Raw genomic sequence first — 23621 nt, 5'->3', positions numbered from 1 at the left:
AAAATATGTGTATAAGAACATTTCTGACAATGTTGATCTTAATTTCTTCAAAGTAGAAACTCCCAAAGTCCCTCAACAGTACGAGCAGATAATTGTAGTATATTCATCGGATGGACTACTAATCAGCAACAAAGAGTAAAGAACTGCTATTACATCTAACAATATGGAAAAAGGTCCATGTAAAAACAAGAGTATATGGTTCCATTTATACAAAGATCAAAAACTGGTAAAATTAATCTCTGGTTGTACACATTAGCATGGTAGCTACTTCTGGGGAGGACAGGAAGGGCAGTGATTACCTGGGCCATCAGGGAACCATCTGAGGGGCAGTATAAGCTATTATTTCCTGACCTAGATGGTGGCTGCAGGGTATGTTCACCTTATAGTGATTCACTAAGCTCAGTATCTATGCTCTGTGAACTTCTTTTCATGTATGCTCTACAAGAACAAAGTAAAAAACAACTTTGCACTTTCCAACTTGCCTTTTACACTAAGTTACTTGTAGGCTGGCTGCTATCTTTCCCTATTTCTTTTAATTTTGCTACATGATTCTGTAGATGCATGTGCATTCCACACATAAACTTTTCCCATCAACAACAATCCAAAAACATGAAATTAGGAGTGGGGGTGTGGCTTAAGTGTTAGAGTTCAATTCTAAAGGAAAGGAAGGGGGAGGGGAGGGACGGTGAAGAAGGGAAGGAGAGGGGAGAAGAGAGAGGAGAGGAGAGGAGGGGAGGCAAAGGAAAAGGAGAGAAGGAAAGAAAAGGGGAAAGGAAAGGAAAAAAGAAAGGGAAGGAGAAAGGGAAGGGAAAAGAGGAAAAAGAAAAGAGCATGAAATTGATTTAAAAAAACAGTGTACTTTGTTTTGTTTTTGGTGGTACTGCAGTTTGAACTCAGGGCCTTGTCCTTGCTAGGCAGGTGCTTTACCACTTGAACCATACCCCAGCTCTTTCTGCTTTTGTTATTTTTTTAATAAAGTCTCATTTTTATGCCTGGACCAAAATTCTCCTATTTACACTTTCTTCCTTACTGGGATGACAGGTGCTTACCAATGCGGATTTTTATGGTTGAGATGGGGTCTCACTGTATTTTTTAGCCAAGCTGTCTTGAACCTCTATTCTCTTGATCTCCACCTCCCAAATAGTTAGGGTTACAGGTGTGAGTCACTGTCATCCTGGTCTAGTTTTAATAACTTGCGAAATCTGTCATTTGTTAAAAATATTCCAAATACAGATATTTGAAATACTACAAAGTATTATATACTTCTCAAAATCAAACCTAACTGTCTTAAAGTGTACCTTTACCTCAAATTTTAAGATTAGGTACAGCACCAATGGCTCACAGCTGTAATCCTAGAGGCAGAGATCAGGAGGATCGTGGTTTGAAGCCAGCCAAGGCAAATAGTTTGCGAGACCCTATCTTGGAAAAACCCAACACAAAAAAGAACTGGTGGAGTAGTTGAAGGTGTAAGACCTGAGTTCAAACTCCAGCACCACAAAAAAAATTTAAGATTAGTTTTCAAATTTTACCTTTCAAGTTTCGGAGATGGATTGCTCATACTGTTGACTTTCTTTTTTTTTTTTTGGTGGTACTGGAGATCCAAATCCAGGACCTTGTGAATGCTCAGCAAGCACGCTACCACTAAGCTACCTTGTATTACAAGGTTAAGGCTGCAAAAAGCTATATAAGTACAAATAATCAAGAGTCACCAATTATTTTGACTCTGACTAAAGCATATTAATTCCAAACTAACAATTTTTAGGAAAAAAGTATTCTCCAGTATAATGAAAAAGTATATTGCTTTTATAAGCAGTAATCAGGAACACATGAACAGTAGCAAAGCTCTGGAAGGTGCAGGCATCTAGGGGACCACCTCTACAAGGAAAAGCATCCTCTCTAGTGGCTGTTCACAAAGACCATGCAAAAGCCCAAAAAACAAATGTCACACCTCTTGACAAGAATGGAAACAACCTCCTCAAAACTCACTGCAAACAGCAACAGTGCTTTGTTTGTCATCAAAGCTCCGGTCAGCAGGTAGGTACTCAATCAAAAGGCCCTTCCTTTTCATTCTCAATTAGATCTAGCCTCAAGCAGTATTTGAAATGAGGTTTAAGTGAGAAAATGCACATCTCTATATCCTGTTACTGTAAGAAAGCAACATGAGAATACTGTGAAAGACAGATACAAAGGAATCCACACATGAAAGGGTGAGTATGTGTACATGATTCCAAATAATTAAAAAACAAACACTTCATTCATCTAGGTCCTCATCTATAGTCCTTCATGGTTATGGGGATTTAAGTTATGAAACGTATCATGTACCAAAGAAATAGTCAAATAAGATAACTTAAAAAAATAACACTTAAGATGAAGCAGACTTACAGTTCTTCTTTTTTTTTTTCTTGCAATTCTCGGGACTGAACCTCTGGCTAGGCCAGAGCTCTGTCAGGGAGCTATATCCAACCCCTCAAAAACCCTCTGACACACACACACACACCTCTACTTAAACTTGCCAATGCAGCAAAGCCAAAGGAACAGACAGCAATCACATGCTGGCAAGAGGTGGTGTACAGATTTACTTTACAATGGAAAAGTACTCACTGTTCAAGACCAAGCTACCAGCAACTCCAAATCCATGCCTCAGAAGATCTGACATGCCTGCTCAGTGCACACTCCATAGTAAATCTTCAAAGACACTGTCTGCCACTGACATGGAGGCCACAGAGGAAGGCAGTAGTGTATGTATCAACCTGTTCTTCCAGTCATACAAATAACAGGTCACCCAGTCACACAGGCCTTCCATACTAAAGACAGCCACAGCAACTGAGTAACAAGTTAGGTAAGAAAACGCCACCTGTCTTATATGAAAAAGTGATAGCATGACCACCAAGAAAATACTTCAGGGTACTGATACAGAGTAACGGAAGTAGGGCAAACACCTATTCCTAATACCATCCTCCAGGTCATACGATGATACCTAGTACATCAGGGCTGTAGCAAAGAGAAAACTGGGGGCTTCTCCAAGCCCACAGAATAAGCCAGAGTTTATTGTAAACAACCTCAGAACAGAAAAACCAGCATTTCCTGCTAGATCTTTCAACACATGTAAGAAAATCCTTTACCAGCTATTCTTCTGAGGTGCTTCTTAAAATAATAATTAAGTCACACTCTATCAAGACTCTGTCTGGACAAAAGGCTTCTGAATAGTTTATGTTTCAGGTTGTACTTGCTGTCTTCCTATCAGACTAGCAGAAACCCCATCCTGGATTTCTACACAGAGTCAAAGTTTCTAGTCAAAACATTACAAACAAACAAGTGGAGAACAAAACAAATGAATTCTGAACTGAGAAAGACCAGAAGACTACTGGGTGGATCTCCATGCAATGACATCAGAGTGGACCAACAGAAAAATAACAGACCAATCTTGTCCCTTGGATGGCCCAAACCAATACAGGCACTGAGAACACCCCATGGGAAAATATATATATTCAGGAATCAATCCCCAGGTAGAGAATATTTTGTAACCAAGAAAAATGTGCTAACTAATTGCTCTGTAACAGGCTTTGTGCTATCCATTTTTATATATCCCGTCACTTAGGGGGCTGGAAGTGTGGCTTAAGTGGTAGAGCGCCCGCCTCTATACCCTCATTAAGCATCACCATAGCGCTTTGAAGCAGGTACTGAGATCAGGTCTGTCTGCTCCCAAAGCTCATGGTCTAATTAATTACTATTCTATACAACAACAACAAAGTCTCTAAGAGTGTACTGAAGAGTAATTATTCTCTTACCAAATTAAAATCCTCAATTTAACTAGGATTAATAACAGATCAGCTCTCAGAAAAAGAAGGCCAGGCTCACACCTATAATCCTAGCCTCTGGGGAGTCAGAGATAGGGAAGATTGCACATCAAGGTCAGCCCAGGAGAAAGGTGAGCAAGATTTATCTCAACCAGTATCTGGATGTGGTGGCATGTGCCTGTCATTCCATCTATATGGGAAGCATACATAGGAGGACTGCAGTTTAGGCAAAAACATTAGACCCTATAACACAAAACAATTAAACCAAAAAGTGCTGGGAGCATGACTCAAGTGGTAGAGCACTTGCCTAGCCAAGCATGAGGAACTGAGTTCAACCTCCAGTACTAAGGAAAAAAGAAAGAAAAAAAGAAGTTATGGTATGTAAGGGTGTGTGGTGGAACTAAAAACTCCTGCCTAGGGGTCCTAGGAATGCTATAGCTGGTCATCTTTGAACACTTAGCTAACATGCTCTCTTCACAAATCCTTCCTGGGTTAAAAACAGTATCTTCCTACTTGAAACTGTCCATACTGCTTTCCTGTTCCCCCAGGGCATCTGACATTTTCCATGTGTGTTTCAGTTGTTTGTTTTCACACCTCGCCTCCAGCCTTTACTTCACAAGCCCCCTGAAGGCAGACTCTACCTTTAGTTCACACAAGCACAAAGTCCTACACAAGGCAGGTACTCAATTATTTGTTTCACACAAAGCCTATTACTAGTTTCATTCATAAAGACAGACCAAAACACCACTTAAGACCACCCCCTGTAAGCTCTCTTCAAAGGTTATGTGTTTCCAATATCAGTAGAGGGTGAACCCTAAGTAATACTCATTTAATAAATTCAACATCATATTAAAATGCACTCCTCCTAAAATCCATCGTATATGCAAGTATCATCATACTAATACCTTTGACAATGATGCTGCTGTTCCAGGTTTTACCAGTTTGCCTCCTGTAGATGCTGAAGAGCTGTTTTCAGGCTTATTTTTTTCTATTGCTTGTGTTTTACTTGTCCCAGACACCTTAGGCACCGAGCCAACACTTCTGCTTGCTTTCTTCATGCTGGGCTGCCTCTTGGTGATGCATTTACAATCAAATCTGTGGAAAGAAATGCCATTACACTGAGAGCAAAACTGGAAGGCAGACTTTAGATACCTGTTTTTGAAAAATTTTGTCACGTGATAAATAAAAATATTTGAAAACTAGATGTCCCTATAGAAAATAAGTTGTTCTTAAGGCTTCCTCCTTAAATATTACTAATTTAAAACTTTGTGCATTGTAGTTCACTCAGTAAAAAGAATAACCTACATCTTTAAGAGAACTGAGTAAATAAAACACAGAATACATTATCTACAACATTAGTGAAGCAATAATCAAAGTGGCATTTGGAAATTAGCAAATCTTCAGGTATCTGGGGTAGGTAATAATTCCTCCCAAATTATCCCAACAAAGCACTAATTTCATGCCTATAATCCCAGCTACTCAGGACGCAGAGATAAGGAAGCTAACCCCAACCCCGGGCAAAGGGCAAACAGTTTGCCAGATCTTACCTCAAAAAAAACCATCACAAAAAAAAAGGGCTGGCAGAGTGGCTCAAGCAGTAAGAGTGCCTGCCTAGCAAGCATGAGGCCCTGAGTTCAAACCCCAGTGCAGCCAAAAAAATGAAGGAAAAAAAAACTTGTGAAGATGGAGATCATGTTTTCACTGCATTTCCTATGTACCTTTAAATTTTAGTACGCATGCATGAATTATTTGTTTAAAGTTAATAAAATCATAATTTAAACTGTAAAAACAAACTGTGATAGTCCCACATCATCAGCAGAATATCCCAGAAATCCCAACATTTGATATCTAAATATATATCCCAGCACACCTGTTTTATCAAGAAGCAGCCCAGAAATTCTCCCTTCCCCTCGTACCAGGGGTTGAACTCAGGGGCCTCAGCTTGCTAGGCAGGGGCTTTACCACTTCAGCCACTCCACCAGCCCCAGAAATTCTTTATCAAAGAATTAGCCCCAATTGCTGATTCAGAAAATATCATCATTCTACACACCTGTAAGGAATATGACAAGTCTTCTGACTAAGTGGTATACATTTAATTTCACAGTTGGAGGACTTGGAATAACAGGGGCAGCATAAAAAGCTGAAGTTAAATAAGCCCTTAAAACGTGTTTATTAACTGAGCTAGAAAAGCAATCTCTACAATAACACCATGCTTGGAAGGATACTATGGATCATTTTGGACAGTTATATAATTAAAAATGAAAGCCCATTCTGAACATAAGATAGCTTTTTATGATGACTGACCACCCATACTGAGCACGCACACATACACACAAAAGAGATTTATCTATTTCCACACACTATTAAAAAATAGAACAACATTTTAGAAAAGAAAAGGCTCATTTCAATAGCCTTACTGAGCATTTTACCTAGATTGTGCTTGAACTATCCAGATTAATTTTGCCTTGACATAATACCAACTGTACCTTCTAGGCTGGTAATGGAACAGTGAGACAGGGTGAGGGGACTCTACCCTTAACACAAGGCCCTGGAGCAGAAAGAACACAGGAAAACAGTGAAACCTCAGAGAATCTCTTCTCTAGCTTCCAACAATTTCCTGGTTATTCCTTATTTGAAAATTACCTATCCACTCTTAACCTTTTCACTTTCCAGCTCCTATTCCATTTGAGTGATTTGTCCACAGTAAGCACTCCCTGTATGTCAGCTGTACCATCTATTTCCTATACCTTCCTCGATGATATGGAAAGTGATCAAAGTAAAGGAGTTTCCCACAACAGGAGCAATATTCAGTCATATTGATCCCTGCCAGTAAGCAATTTACACTTTTCCCACCTAGAAAAAGAACTGTATAGATTGAATTGACTCAATAAATTAAAGTACAGTAGGAAAAAATAAATCAAGTTCTAAGAAACTTTCCTTCAATTTCCCAGTTCTGAGCTTCTCTAAGCCTCAGGCCTAGTAAATGACTCCCCTTAATTTCTTTCTTCCCCCTTCCAAATTTCATGCCTGCACTCCTTTCTACTATGCCACTCAGACTCTGACATTCTCTGCCCCCTCTTCCAGCCCCATCAAATTGACATTTTCTAGACCAGCACTATCTAACAGAGCTTACTGAAATGATGAAAATGTTCCATGTATCTAACTGTACTACTAGGGTAGACATTAGCAGTTACCTTTAAATGGGTTGAGCTCTTAAAATGTAGCTAGTATAATAAAGGAATTTTCTTCCTTCCTCCCTCCCTCCCTCCCTCCCTTCCTCCCTTCTTCCCTTCCTTCTTTCTTTTTCTTTTTGCTTTTAAGTTATTTTTCAGGCACAGTCTGGTGTTTTTGCCTGAGGTTAACCTCAGGGCTGATCTCTGGCCTTCCACATAGCTGGGGTCAAAGGCACATACCACCATGCCTAGCTTTTTGACTGAGATGGGATCTTGCTAATATTTTGTCTGGGCTGACCTCGAACTGTAATGATTTTCTTCATCTCCACCTCTCGAGTAGCTGGAATTACAAGAGTAAAGCACCACACCACAAAGGCAGGAACTGAATTTTAAATTTTGTTTAAAGTTGTACATAGGGTGACTACCGCACTGAACAATGCAACACACTTCCTTTCCTGCTGCTGGCTCCCCAAACTAAGCCTAATGAACTATCACCTCACACCCACCAGAACGGCTTTCATCAAAAGATAAACAGTAACAAATGTGTGAAGTGACTGGACCTCACTTTGAACAGCAGAGCTGCTTTGGAAAACCTCCTGGTAGTCCCTCAAATGATTACCCAGAGTTACCATATGATCTCAGTAATTCCACTCCCGCACCCATATCCAAGAGAAAAGAAAACAACTGTCCACTCAAAACTTAGACACAAATGATCCTAGGAACATTATTTTTAATAGCCCTAAAATGGAAATAAACAAAACCCTAAAACCACCATCCCCAGAACAAAATTCTTCCAATTAAACAATAAAATTTTGTTAGACTATATATATATATATTTTTTTTTTTTGGTGGTACTAGGATTTGAATTCAGGGCCTCCCACTTGTTAGGATGGCACTCTACCTCTTGAACCACACCACCAGCCGTTTTTGCTTATTTTTTGGATGGGATCTCACTTTTATGTGTTGGCCATCCTGGATGGGAATCCTCCTATTTATACTTCCCAACCAGCTGGGATGACAGACACATGCCACCACATCCAGTTTTATTGATTGAGATGGGGGTCTCATTAATTGTTAACCATTTGCCCCAGCTGCCTTAAACCACGATGCTCCTGATCTCTGCCTCCTGAGTAGCTAGGATTATATATACAAATTGGCACATATTTGTTATTTATTATAAATTGTAATATGGCTATTTAAATGCTTTCTGTATACCAAGTAACTTTTGTTTCAATTCCAATTTTCCACAAACTAATGAATAAACAAAATATGGTATTATCTATCCAATGCCCATAAATAAGCAAAATATAGTATATCAATCTAATGGCCAATCCATTCCGATGAAATAATTACTTGGCAACAAAAAGGAATGAAATACTGATACATGCACGTTATAACATGAGTGAACCTTAAAAACACTCTAAACAAAAAAGCAAGACATGATCCCATTTACATAAGTTATTTAGAGTAAGCAAACCCACACACAAAGTAGTTTAGTGATTATTAGTGGGTTAGGGCAGAGAAGTGAGTGACTAGAGAATGTGACCGCTAGTAGATAGATGAGGTTTCTTTGTAAGGTGATACAAAGTTCTAAAATTACATTGTGGCAGTAGTACAATTCTGTGAATAAACTTAAAAAACACTATTTTACACTTTAAATGGACAAATTACATGACAAATGAATTGTATCTCAATAAAGCTGCAATTAAAAAACTAATAAATAACATCAAAGATTTCTGGTAAACAGATTCCAACACTGTGAAATACCTACCAAGGAAAAGGACTATTATTTTGCAGAGGTCCTAGAGGAGACAAGAAGCATCTGGTGCCGATGGCTCATGCCTAAATCCTAGCTACTTGGGAGATGGAGATTGGAAGAATCAAGATTTAAGGCCAACCCAAGCAAATAGTTTGTGAAATCCCATCTCCAAAATAACCAGAGCAAAATAGAGTGGAGGTGTGGCTCAAGCAGTAGAGCATCTGCTTTGCAAGTGTGAAGCCCTGAGCTCAAACCCCAGTCCCACCAAAAAAAAAAAAGGAGGAAATGCCAAACACCACTCCCTCCCTGGAACCCTGTGTATGTGACTTTCAGAGCAGAGGGAAAGCACCTGTCCATTTCACAGCACTTTAAGTCTGAACACTGAAAACAGGGGTCTGGTGGAAGACACTAGTACTATGCCTTATGTCAGCACCTATCATTCTGTCCAAATCCAGTCAGGCCAAGGTTTGGTGGGAATAAAAAATAATTCTCATAAAAACTAGATCCTGCCTCTATATGCTAAAAATAATCGCACATTACAATAATCCATGAAGTATATATCACACGCACTTGTCAAATAGTTTGAGGTTTTTTTGGTTTTTGATTTTTTTTGGTGGGACTGAGGTTTAAACTCAGGGCTTCCCACTTGCAAAGCAGGCAACTTACCACTTGAGCCACACCTCCAGTCCTCTAAGAGTATTTCATTAAAAACATAAAAATGGATGTACTATTCCCGTAACTGGAGGGAAAGCGTCTAAAGCCCCACTCCCATCCCCACAAGCCTCTCCCAGTCAACAGGCACCGTAATTATGCAAAACCTAGTACAGATCCCTGAAACCTCATAAGAGCCCACGATGTGGCATTTATAGGTGAAGGCACTGGAAGATCAGATTCTCCCTGGGTCAATCATTCTTAAGTGACAGTAGTCTGAATCCAAACCTCACTCCCTACCCACTGCTCCATACACAATAGCTTCCTCAAGAATATGCAACTTCGAGCTCAGTGAATATCTCAAAAGATATTAATAAACTGTGACAACACTAAAACTACACTGCACAATCTGCCTCTTCTAGACTTACATTCTTGTTATATGGGTCTGTGCTGGATTCTTTCTGGGGGAAGAGGGGAGGTGCTAGGGATCAAATCCAGAGCCTAATGCACGCTAAGCACTACATTCCCCATTTCATGGCTCAGATTCTTTTTTCTTTTTTTTTTTTCGGTGGTGGTACTGGGGTTTAAACTCAGGGCTTCAAGCTTGCTAGACAGGCGTTCTACTACTTGACCCATTCCGCCAGCCAGGTTTTGTGTCGGGTATTTTTGAGATAGGGTCTTGAGAACTAGTTGCCCAGGCTGGCTTCAAACCAAGATCCTCCTGATCTCTGCCTCCTGAGTAACTAGGATTATAGGCATGAGCCATCTGCACCTGGCCCACTGCTGATATTCTTAACCAAAATTTTCCTTTTGAATTATTAATTACAAAGTTATTTAACATAAAATCTATCTTTTCTTCACAGCAGAAAATTTACTGCCAGGTCTAGATGAATATGCATCAAGTTTGAGCTATAAAAGTAAAGTTCTTAGTTATACCCATATTAATTTATAGATACTTAGTATTTTTATGTAAAGTAATGATCTGTTAGACATGGATGGAAACACAAAATGCTCTAATTATAGAAATATACCCTGCATTTTAGAAGCGTGCAGTCTGGGTGGCCGGAACTCTGACCAGATGAGGAAGCTCTCAGGCTTCTCAGGACAGGATTTACAGCTCCAGGAGCCCTGCCTAAAACTAATTACATATCTCTAGCCACACGGGAAGCTCTAGTTTCCTTTACATCTACCAGGAGATGGTGTGATTAAAACCTCCTGAGGAAAACTAATACAGGGCCATCTCTTACCTCCCACATATGGTAAAGAAAATGCTATTTAAAAATCAAGCCACAGACTTCTTATAAATAAAAACGTCTTAGAAGCCATTTATAGGATATTCCACATGCAATAATGATATCATTGGCAAAAAAAAAAAAATTCTTGTAGTTACAAGATTCTACACTTAAGAGGATCCCCCAACCACTAAAAGTTAAGAAGCTGATTGGGGGCATGGTTTTAAAAATAAACAACAACAAAGTCAAGAAGCAAGTCATTATCAACTCAACATTCAGCAAACACTTATGTGCCAAGGTAAGCCAAGCACCAATTCTATCCCATTCTTTTTTTGCCCAGGTATTCAACTATTTCTTTCAAGTAGGAAATAAGATGAACACCTGATCAAAAAAAAGATAACTAGGACAATATAGCTGTCCCTCAGTATCTAGGGGTTAGGTCTCGGGACCACCTTGTGAATACCAAAACCAACAGATGCTCAAGTTCCTTATATATAAAGAAGTAGAACAGAACCTACAAATATCTTTTCCTGTACTTTAATACATGGATATCTTACTTATAATACCTAATTCGATGTAAATGATATGTAGATAGTTATTATACTGTATTGTTTAGGGATGACAGATGCAATTTGGGAAGGTACTACTATTTTCAATCCAAGGTTGCAGAACCTGTACATCTTTGGGTACAGAAAAGGGCAACAGTACCTTCTTTCAAAGAGTTCACAGTGTGGTGGAAGAAATGGAGTATGTAAATGAGTAGTGAACATGTCCCCATCCTTTATAATTCTATTTAAAATAAAGCAAGGCAAGTATATACACTGGGTACAATGTTAGCAGAAAGGTCTAGTCCCACCTGGGTGTGGTGGCAGGATTGTGAGTCGAAGCCCAGCCTGGGATAAACAACAAGATCCTGTCTCAAAAAAATAAATAAAATAAAATAATAATATCATCATCTAGTCCCTAATTCGGCTTTGGAGGAACAGAGTAAGGTATGCCTTACAAGTGTGTGAAGAAAGCCTGGGCTCAAGTGAAGAACTCTAGGAACTTAGGTATGGCTAGAATACAGACATGTCAACATGACGAACCAGTAGACAAGAACCTAGAGGACCAGTCAAGCCCTGGACTTCATCTGTCACAGGACAGAAAGCCAGACAGATTAAAGTTATAACGGTGCTATAATCAGATCTGCAGCCTCTAAAGATTAATCTGGGGCTAAAAAAAAAAAAAAGAAGAAGGAAAAGAATGAGGGAGGGAGGGAGGGAGGGAGGAAGGAAGGAAAGAAGGAAGGAAGGAAGGGAGGGAGGGAAGGAGGGGGGGAGGGAGGAAGGAAGGAAGGAAGGAAGGAAGGAAGGAAGGAAGGAAGGAAGGACATTAATTTGGGGTTACTGTCAAGGACTAAGTAAAGGGCCACAAAAGGAATAGAAGGGCCAGGTAAGAGGAAATAGGATTGGGCATCTCCTTCCCTGTAACCTTTTCTCTGCCTTAATCCAAGCTCCATACTTGAAAGTAGTATTCTCACTCCACAGCTCTCTCCCAGTATCTGAAGACTGCCCAGTGCTTCCAAAGTGGGTCCTTCTCCAGGTCAGCCACTCCTCCCAATTCCTAAATTGTTTGTGTCCACTGGGATCACAGTGTGCAACATCTCAGAGCTGGGCACAGGTACTAGACACATCAGGCCTGACAAACTCAAGAGTACAGCATGTCTATCACTCCTCTCAATCTATACTCTGGGCTGCTCTTAACTTAGTCTGAGAAAAAAAACCTGCTCTTCTAGGAAGTATCAGAGGCTCATACTAAGTTCATGGTTATCTAACACTTTCTAGTCCTTATCTCAAAAAGCTGCTTCTAAACTAAACTGCTTTCACATTCACAGATACGTTTTTAAAAAATGATAGTAAATAACATCCCACTTTTCTCCTTAAATGTGTAATTTATACTCTCACATTTGTAAACCTGTATCTTAATATTTTTATCTGGTCAGTTTCAGCTCAAGGTTCCAGACTTTGGGATACTTTTGGTGTTTTCTAAGCCATCCAAGTGCTGGGATTACAGGCCTGTACTACCATACCAGGCGTGGGGTAGCTTAGGATACTCTTAAATTCTGAGTTTCACATAACACCCTAGTATTAGCCTCCTCCTTACAAATGCTGTCTTCAATCTAAGTCCCTTTGACTTCTACAATAAAAAGGAAGCTTGACTCTAAGGAACCATATAATTCACTTAATGGATGACAATGGTACGTAGTATAAAGCAATGATAAGGCTTTGTAACATACTGCAAGAAGCTCCATCTGGGTCTCAGTAAGAAAAGTACTGAATTTAAAGTCAGCAGACTAAGTCCAAGCTCCAGCTTTGCTATATAAGTTGTGTGGCTGAGGGCAAACCACTTAATCAATGAACCACTTAATCTGAAAATGTCCTCTACTATAAATAGGAAATGATAAAACCTAACTTACAGCATTTTTAAACAAATAACATGTATAAACCAATGACAGCAAAAGTTTTTACATCCTAGTTCCAGAAGATGTTATTTCACGATGGCTCAAAGGTCACAAAAATGGTGCAGCAAGTCAAGATCAGAGATGGCAATTTATCTCAGTGATTCAGAAACTCCACCCTCTCCAGTCATCTACCCATGAAAGACATACCAAGTTTCAGAAGTAATGCCACAAGCACTTTATGACTTTATCTTAACTGTCATATGCCTCAGGAGGGATCCACCCTGAATTGAGAATACAAACTGTCTGGAGGTGGCAGGGAACATGGGGGCTCTGAGGACATTCCCTAGCTGAGAGGCTCCTTCTGCCCAGACACACAGTGTGGGACAGGAATCGTCTTGGCAACTACAGGGGTAGTCCTGACCTATATCCCTTCTGTAGTCAGACCAGGATTTGGACTGTTGTCACTTATTTTTTCTTTTACATTCCTCCTACTCACCTCCATTAAAATTTTCTTCCCTGCTGTATAAAATGAACTGCTATTCAAAATCATTAAAATTGTTATTTAACTGATATTTTTAAATCCCCTAAGATAATTTTTTAAAAACTACTATCTGTGAGACTGCCCTAGCCACTTTGAATCAAATCTGTATCCTGGAGAAGGTTACTTAACCTCTGTGAAATCTCAGTTTCCTCATACATAAAACAGGACTGGTAATATTTACATACCTTATAAGGATGCTGAGAAGATTAAATGAAATAATGAACGAAAGAACTTAGCAGTGTGGCAGCCCATAGCAAAGACCAGATAAATATGTGCTATCATAATTTATAGAAAGAACACATTGCATGCCCCAAGTATGACTAATGGTTCATTAAAATAAAGGCAACTCAAAAGATACTTTGTTAAGAGAAACCCTTTATAAGGAATGACTAACAATTGCTATACTTACTACTTACATTAAATTATATGCTTTGGCACATAGATGTCAACAAACAACACTAGCTTCTACTTCTTTCCCACTGAAAATTACACATCAGGAAATACTGAAAATATATGGTAGGGAGTCCACAGGAATGATAATCAAGAGACCTAGACTATAAGTCCCAGATCTGGCACCATCTATATGACCTTCAACAAGTCACCCTAACTCTGTAAGCCTTGTTTATAGAGAAGGGTGAATTAGAATCTTTTTTGGTTGTTTTTTGGGAACATTTTTATTTTTAGTGGTGCTGGGGTTCCACACACACTAAGCAACTTCTCTACAACTAAGCTACAACCCTAGCCCTGGAGATCTTTCTTTCAGAATGCTAAAAAACTCTATTCATGATATATACCTTCAAAACCAGGACTAAAATTTTTTTTAGAGAAGAAATTGTTCATTAGTTATTTTTTATGTCTATCAATATTCCAGTGAAAATCCACAAAGGATTTGACCCAAGCAATCTAAATACATTTATCTCCTTATTTTACAAACTCTATAGTCAAGATATAGGGATCACAATAAAATTGACAAATTAATAGATTTAAACACTGAGGAGTCACCACAGTCAAAAGAAAACTCTAACTTATGAAAGAAGCAACAGGAAAACAAGTCAGTGTTAGATGAATTAAAGCCAACAACCTAGAGTGTCTGCCTATCAAGTATGAAGCCCTGAGTCCAAAAAGAAAACACCCACAACAACAACCAATCTGATAAATGTGTACTACCAAAAAAACAAAAAGCTTTGGGGGTAGAATAAGCTAGCAAAAAAATCTTAAGTAAATCATAATGCAACCAACTGATCCTATACTGAATTCATCAATGCACACACATTTTTAACATTTCTTATGAATTATGCAACATATCCATATCCAGAGAGTGCATAAAAAGTATACTTTCTGTGTGTGTGGAGGGCGGTGTACAGATTACTGAATTCAAGCTCTCACTTGCTTTTAGTTTGTTTTTCAGATAGGGTCTTGCCTGAACTTTGCCCAGGCTGCCCTCAAACTGTCATTTAAATTTGAGAGCCAAGTGCCAATGAACAAGGCCCATGCTGCAAAAATACTAGCAACATTTGATTCTCATAATCACCCCAGGGGCTGGAAAGGAGGAAGAAATCATGGTTAGAGGGAAGCAACCAGCTTGCCTAAAGTCTAAGTTCTTTCCACTACATCGTAAGTATAAATAGGATGCTGGGGGAAAGAGAGTTAATTAACTATAACCATGTAACTTCCCTTCCTCCTCCTGCTTTTCATAGAGTAACAGAATAAAAATTAAAAAAAAAAAAAACACCTCACTTTACACCAAGATCTCTCAGATCCATTTCTGGAGATCTCTCTTTTTTAATGCAAGATGCTGAAAAGGCCATTAAATTCCCGTTAATACTTAACATTCCAGACAAATGACAAGGCTGGAAAAAGCCTAAAAGATTTTCTGGCTACAATACACAAATGATTTTTCCAGATTTAGTCCAAAACAAACTGTCTCCCAAAGTTCAAACTGCCAGAATGCAAGAAATTTTGTCTCCTTGGGCCACTCCCTCCTCAGCCAAGGTTTCTTAATATTTACAAAAAGAAAATTTTTATTCAGGACTCCTTCAAATGAGGCTTTATGCTCAGACTTTTGGCAGGCAGTTACAAACTTTCATAATATTGTATTCATAAAATTAACTGCTGGCCATGTTTAGTTAAAAAATAATTTATTGGGCTGGTGGAGTGGCTCAAGTGGTAGAGCGCCTGCCTAGCAAGTGTGAGGCCCTGAGTTCAAACCTCAGTACTGCAAATAACAATAATAATATTAATAATTTATAATTTATATTTGTATAACTGTAACAAACTCTACTCCAAAATACAAAATGAAACTTTTTTATATTTCACAAATGATTTAAACATAACAATGTAAAAAAATGCTTTAAATGCATAGTTTTAGATTTGAGAACGTTCTGACAATGGCACAAAGGAAGACTTTCTAAACTAAGCAAGTTGAAATAGCTTAGAATTTAAATTCAGTTTAGTAAACATAAAGTCTTCTCAACAAGCATTTTACTGGTTATTATAAAAGTAAAATGATTAAAAAGTGCTATGGAGGATTTTTTTCTTTGTGTTTACAGAATAAAAAGCAATAGTACTCAAGAGAAGAGGGCAACCCTCTCGGGGCCCCTTTTACCAGTGAGAGCTCTGTCTCTTTTCCTTTTGACTAAACAAATTCTGTATCTTTGCACCCAAAAAACAAAAAGAGAAAAGGACAATTTTACACCACAGGAGACATTTCATTTTGTTGTCACAACTTGGGGCAGAAAGAGGGCTAACATTGACACTGATTGTGAAAGAGGGCAGAGATACTGCAAAACATCCTATAATGCACAGGAAAGTCGCAGACAACAAAGAATTGTATGGAATGAAACAATCGTATTGGCTGGGAGTGCAGCTAAGTGGAAGAGGGTGTGCTTAGCATACACAAGGCCCTGAATTTGATCCCCAGCACCACAAAAAAACAATAAAATAAACAATAGTGCTGAGGCCCAGAAACCTTGGACTATGGGGATGGTTCAAACTGGGGGGAAAAGGCTCATCTCTCTGTACCTCAAAATAGGGCCTCCCTTGCACAATCTACTTGAGGTGCCAGCTGTCAGAGCTGAAAGCCAATGGAAAGACTATGTACAGGGCCTTTCACTCCCTTAGAGTGACATTTCCAACCACATTTTCTAGGAAATGACAGCTCGAGAAACGGCTGTCTTATCTCCAGAATGAAATCTAGAGGGACCACAGGGCCTCACTGCTTATCTGTGCCCAGGTGGCCTGGGATAGACTGGCAGTTCCAAATGGATGGTCAAAACCCACTGTATTCCTGCCCTCTAACGCCACAAGTTTCACTGGACATCCTGTGTTTTACCTGGCAACCTAGGCCTGGCATACAACAGGAAAGAAAGGAAAGGCACTGGTAAGGGAAGAGAGGCCAGAACACAGGAATACTACACAGTGAGCCAACAGTAAGAAAGATGGGAAGAAGTTTCTTGCCATAAGCAGTAAGAGTATTAAATATTGAGTATGCATCTCCCTGTTTGACAAACCAGTCCTCCTCAATACCACCTGACTACAATTCCAAGCCACCACCTGGGATTTCTCCAAACACTGTAAGTTCAGAGCAGCATACCTGTTTCTCTTATATTAAACCAACCACTCTCTACTGGGTACTCTGCCTGGTTCACAAAGCTCTCTCCAACCCCAATGTTTCTACTCCCCCAACCACAATGTCCCTCATCCTTCAAAACCAATCTCAAGGAAATCCCCTTCTCCTACATCCCATCTCATGCTACCTTTATCTCATGAAGTACAGCTGAAAGGACCTGTCTTCCAAACCCACAATTACACCTGGTCCCCATTCCTCATGAAGTCCCCAATACTTGGGTATAACTCTTCTAGCACTTACCAACAGACCCTCAGGTAGCACATAGACCTCTCCTAGAATGCACAGGTCCTGTATAAAAAGCAATCAGGGAAAGTATCTTAAAGATATCACTCAATAACTATATGGAGACTGTAATCAAACACTTTAAAAGCAGACAAAAATCAAAGTTAAAACGTAAAAAGCCCAAATCACTGCTAAAGTATAACCATGTCAGAGGTAAATCCTAACTCTTACAGGACAGATCAGTTAATCACCCACAACACAGTTCATAGCCACTTAGTGGCACGATGAGGATATGAGAGGGAAAATAGGAAATCAATGGAAAGCACTTCCTTCCAAGTTCAAAGTGTCATGGTCCACAGTACCTCTTAAAATGCTAAAACACCACATTACACTAACTTGCTTTTACCAGTTTAGGGTAAGCTTTATTGTGTATCTTTGCTGCAAAAATGTATTGTTGCCAAGTTCAAGCAATACAGTTCAATTACCTGTCACTATCAATATAATACAGCCAATCAGGTATTAAGAAAACAGAATGTGTAAAATAATTAAGGTGTTACTTCAATGCTTCATTCTAATTTAACAAGTAAAATTTCAGAACAGTATTATACAATACAAACTTTGGAATTTCAATAAAATGTTACTGATAGCAGATATTAAGAACAGACTCCCAAACACACTTCATAGCAGTCTACCCCCAGTTTATCAGATGGAAGTCTTCAAAATCTATGCCTTCAAAAACTATATTCTAGCTGAGTGTGATGGTACACATCTGTAGTCCTAGCACTTAGTACTCAGGAGGCTGAGGCAGGAGGAATGCTTGAACCTAAGAGTTTGAGATCGGCCTAGAGAAGATGGTAAGACTCTGTTTCAAAAAAGAAAGAGGGGGGGACCTATTTTGTAGGTTCAAAATATTACCAAAACCCCACAAATATGTCCCTGAGAATCTTTCCTATGTGATCTGATTTACTGAAATAAAAGAGTAATTTGATTACTTTCACTTAAAAAACAGCAATTCCTTCAAAGCACAAAGTCAAGAGTTTTGCAAAGAGAAGAGTGGAAGTATAGCTCTGGATCATGTATGACGTGTACAGAACAGAAAAAGATCGTCAAACAGCAGTAGCCTGAGAAAAGAAGCTGGTAGAAACTCATGAATTTACATATCCAGTGGAAAGAACTGAGATCATTGTTATGTTCAAAAGCTAAATCCAGTTTAGTTATGTGGCTCTGAGCGTATTACTCATCTCCAACTTTCAGTGTTCTCATTTGTAAGTGGAAGTAAGTAATATAAATAAGCCAGGCATTATAGTACCACCTGTATTCTTAATTCTCAGGAGGCTGAGGCAAGAGGATTGTGAGTTGTAGGTAATCCTGAGCTAACAGGGAGACTATTTCAAAAAAAGGAAAAGAAATACCATATAGGACATTACAAGAACTACATCAAACAATGTATGTGTACTAACAAGGAAAAGTTCAGCACACAATGGTACAAAAGCCTTAGTTTCCTTTCCTCCTCTACAACCAGCAAGACAAATTTCCCTTTATCCTAAACTTGTTTCTTACTACTTCCATATTCTTGTGGTACTAGCAGAAACAAAATTCTCCCTTCTACTCTCTGATTTATAAAATGAAGCTTCAGTGGTTCTTCTAGGCAACTAAAACTACACTGTTCCATTCCAAGTGTGTACCTCGGAATCCTAACTTAAATCTCACTCCCATGCTTTGATGGCTGCTTCAGTCTAATGTAACACAGCCCTCCCTCACCATTCTCTGCCCTCCTAATCCAGGATCTAAATTTAGTTTACCTTTCCTCTGACTGCCCTGCTATCTATCTGTCCCTTTCTCCTCCTGTCCACTCCCTCTACCCTACTTGACTCATTTCACTGGCCTTTGGTCACATGTCCCTGACTAGCACAGAGCACAGGTCTCTTTGTGAGCTTTCAGCCTTCTTCTTGAACTACTGCTTTTTTAAGATGGAATAATGGATTCCAGGTGCCAGTGGCTCATGCCTGTAATCCTAACCACTTAGGAGGCAGAGGTCAGGAGGCTCACAGTTCAAAGCCAGCCTGGGCAAACAGTTCAAAAGACCCTCTCTCGAAAATTCCCAACACAAAAAGGACTGGTGGAATAGTTCAAGTGGTAGAGGCCCTGAATTCAAACCCCAGTACTGCAGAAAAAAAAGAGTGAGAGAAAAATAATGGCACTGTGAATGAAGTGTTTTCTTGGATTCTTTATTAATTAGAAAATACTGGAAAGATCTCTGAAAAGCTCTCAAATATTTATACTTAGAAGCTAACAATGTATATTAATAAATACTTTGTGAGTCAAAGAACAAACCAAATGGAGAGTTAGCCAGGTGCAGTTGTGTGTACCTAGAATACCAGCTACTAAGAAGGTGGAGAATGATGGCATGAATCCAGCAGTTTGAGGCCAGTCTGGGCAATACAGACACAGACTGTATTGGAAAAAAAAAAAAAAAAGCAGGGTTTAGAAGGGATTTTGAACTGAATAAAGAAAACATGACATAATCAAAATTTGTGGCAGTACTGAAGCAATACTTATGGGAAAATTTTAACACAACATATCAGAAAAAGAAAGGTCTCAAAGAAATATCTCAGCTTCTACTTTAAGAAATAAGAAAAAGAAACCAGGCACTGTAGCTCATATCTATAATTCCAGCTACTGGGGAGGCAGAGATCAGAAAGATCATGGTTCACAGCCAATCCAGGCAAAAAGTTAATGAGACCCTATCTTAACCACCAAGCAAGGTGTGATGGTGTGCACCTGTGATTCCAGCTATGCAAGAAGCCACAGGTAGGAAGAGCTGAGGCCAGTCCCAGGCAAAAACACAATAACTTACCTGACAAACAACTAAAGCAAAAAAAGTACTGGGGACATGGCTCAAGTGGTAGAACATCTACCTAGCAAGCTCAAAGCCCTGAGTTCAAACTCCATACCACAAAACAAAAGAAAAAAAAAGAAACAAGCATATGAAACTCAAAGTAAGCAAAAGAAAGGAAATGATAAACAAGCAAAAGTCAATAAAACAGAAAAAGGAAAAATGGAGATCAATGAAATAAAAAATAGGATCTTTAAAATCAATAAAACCATTAAGTTGTTATCCACACTCACCGTAAAAATTTTTTAAATTTACAAAAAAAAGAGAAGACACAAATTCTCAGCACTGGGAATGAGAAGGGTGAGACCACTAAGATTCTTCAGTAATTAAAGAACAAGGAGTCAAGGCCTTTAGAAAAAGGAAAGGAGTGGGAAGAACAGAGGAACTATGGTAGCTATGGTTGCCGTTTGAAATGGCCTGGGGAGGAAGAAGCTGACACACTGGGAAACGCGGCTTCTGTCTGTCTTCCAGATCGTGGAACTCTCACAGTGCTATGGAAAAGAGGTTGTTCACAACATAAACAGGTAATCAGCAACGAGGGCCTGCCCATTCCAGTGGAAGATCCTTATAAGGAACCTCTTTAAGAAATAGATCTTGTGTGGGAAACGTGGAGATTATAAGAATGTGCAGCTTTTGTCCCAGTTTATTTCTCCATTTACAGGATGCATTTATTGAAGACGTATCACAGGTTTTTGTGGGAAGAAACAGAAATAACAAAAACAATTAAGAGAGCTCAAATAATGGGGTTTATGTCAGTTACATACAAGGATTCTGCATATCTCAAAGACCCTAAAGTTTGTACCGTCAAATATTGGAAATATGAAGTTACTGCCAATAAACTTATTTTATAGTTAAAAAAAAAAGAGTAAGAGACTATGGTGAACAACTTTATACCAATAAATAAAAAAGAACTGGTGAAGTAAAATTCTTAAACATAAAAGTTCTGCAAGAATAGATAACCTCAGGGCTCAAGTGGTACAGTGTTCTGGGTTCAATCCCCAGTACCACAAAAAAAAAAAAAAAGATAACCTCAGTCTGGGCTACACTGGGAGACACAACCCTGCCTCACCAAAAAAACAAGAGAGAGAGAGAGAAAGACAGAAAGAAAGACAAAAGAGGGAAGAAGAGGGGAGGGGAGAGGAGTGGAGGGGAGGGGAGGGGAGGGAAGGGGAAAGGAGAAAGAAAGAGCCTGGCATGGTGTAATGCTACCTACTCAGGAATCCCAGCTACTCAGGAGGCAGAGATCAGGAATATCGAGGTTCAAGACCAGACTCTGCAAAAAGTCAACAATACCCCCATCTCAACCAATAAAAAGCTGGACATGCACACCTGTCATCCCAGCTATGGCAGGAAGCATAAACAGGAGAATCATGGCCCAGGCCAGCCCAGGTATAAAAGGGAGACCCCCATTCAAAAAATAACAAAGGCATAAAGGGCTATGAGCATGGCTCATGGTAGAATGCATGCTTAGCAAACATAAGCTAAACTGAATTCAAACCCCAGTACCCCCACACACACACCAAAAACACAAAAAAAGATAACCTGAATAGTCCTGATACTTATGAAAGAAACTGAATTTATGGTTAAAAATTTTCCCAAATGGGAACACATTTTGCATTCTGTAGAATAAACTTCTGCCAATTCTAGAATGTAAAATAAAGCCAATTAATAAGATAGAGGGGAACCTTCAGTGTACTGAGCATAGTGATTCATCCCTGCAATCCCATCCTATAATCCCAGCACTTGGGTGGTCTGACGCTAGCCTGGGCTATATAGGGAGTTCCAAGCCAGCCTCTGGGCTACATAACAAGACCCTGTCTGAAAAAAAAAAAAAGGGTATGGGGGAGGAAACTTCACCACAAAGACAGTTCTAGACCCTGATGGATTTACTAGGGAGTTCTATCAAACAATTAAGAGATTAAAATAAATTGTACAAACTCTCAGTCCATTTTGTCCTACTATAACAAAATACCACAGACTAGCTAATTTATAAACAATAGTTTATTTAACACATGGTCCTGGAGGGTGGGAAGTCCAAGATTTGAGGGGCTGCATCATCCCATGGTGGAAGGTGAAAGGGTAAGAGAGTATGAGACAGCAAGTGGTTGAACTCACAGCCTTAACCCCTTCTACCATTGCTAATAATCATGGGTGAGGCTGGAACCCTCATGAATACCTCCCATCAGGCTCCACCCCCCCTCAACATTTTGGCACTGGGGATTAAATCTCTGACATATGGTTTTTTGGGGGACACATTAAGCCATAGCATTTAGTCCCTAGCACCCAAATTTATGTCTTCTCACCTACATTCATTCCATCCCAATAGCCTCAAAGTCTTAAGTGTTCCAGCATCAACTACAAATTCCAAAGTCTCATCCAAATCAAATAGAAGTAAGACTCAGAGCATGATTCACTCTAAGGCAAATTCCCCTCAGCTGTGTGAAAATAAAATTACACAGTAATTTACTTGTAAGTAATCTACTTACAAAATGCAATGGTTGAGTAAGGCTTAGTGGTAAAAGTCTGTAATCCCAGCACTTGGGAGGCTGAACTGGAAGGACCTTGAGTTCGAGATCAGCCTAGGCTACACCAGCAAGACCCTGTCTCAAAACAAAAAACAAACAAATAAACAAAACACCTGCAACGGTGGGACAGGCGCAGGAAGACATTAGTATTCTGAAAGGCAGAAGGAGATAAGAAAAGAGGGACAGGTGGTCCTGGTAAGTCTAAAACCAAACTGGGAAAACAGTATTAAATCATAAAGCTCCAGAATAACCCTCCTTGACTCCATGCTCACCTCTGGGCACACACGGGTTGGATATGGACCCAAGACTCAAGCAGCCCCACCCCTAAGTGTGGCCTTTGCTGAGCACAGGCCACACTGTAGATCTCATAGGCTGGAGTTGCACACTATTGGCTCTGTAATGCTGGGGTCTCTGCAGCAGCCCTGACCCCACAGTTCCACTGGACATTAGTGGGGGCTCTGTGATGGCTCTGAACCTGCAACAAATTTCTATCTGGGCCCCCTAGGCTGTCTAACACATCCATTAAATCTCGAGGGAGGCTGCTATGGCCCCACAGTTCATGGACTCTGCACATCATCTGCAGAGTCAACACCAAGAAGATGCCATGAAGGCTTATTGTCTGTACCCTTCAGACAAGCACCTGGGCTGCACCTGGGCCTGGATGAGTCATGGTCGGGGTGGCTGAGGGGCATTACACTGGAATTCAGGGAGCAGAATCCAGAGATAGCACAAGGCAGCAAATGCTGAGGTCCAC

General features: G+C 39.6%; 1 protein-coding gene and 1 pseudogene across 3 annotated transcripts in view; one reads left to right on the top strand and one right to left on the bottom strand.

Annotated features, from left to right (window-relative positions):
• The window catches only part of Specc1l (sperm antigen with calponin homology and coiled-coil domains 1 like), a 141446-nt gene that overhangs the window by 102393 nt on the left and 15432 nt on the right, over positions 1-23621 (bottom strand). For 2 of the 3 annotated variants that reach the window (XM_020169872.2, XM_074060801.1), the window contains exon 2: positions 4703-4892. In XM_020169872.2, the coding sequence (XP_020025461.1) occupies positions 4703-4855 (153 nt within the window). In that variant the 5' untranslated portion in view covers positions 4856-4892. Of the gene's footprint in view, positions 1-2601; positions 2800-4702; positions 4893-23621 lie in introns of those variants that run through there. The other variant, XM_074060800.1, reaches the window with a different exon arrangement.
• On the top strand, positions 20730-21223 carry LOC109690491 (small ribosomal subunit protein bS18m pseudogene; annotated as a pseudogene).

The sequence above is a fragment of the Castor canadensis genome, chromosome 18 (assembly GCF_047511655.1).
Source record: "Castor canadensis chromosome 18, mCasCan1.hap1v2, whole genome shotgun sequence".
Classification (NCBI taxonomy): Eukaryota; Metazoa; Chordata; class Mammalia; order Rodentia; family Castoridae; genus Castor; species Castor canadensis.
This window is presented reverse-complemented; position numbering and strand designations above follow the sequence as displayed.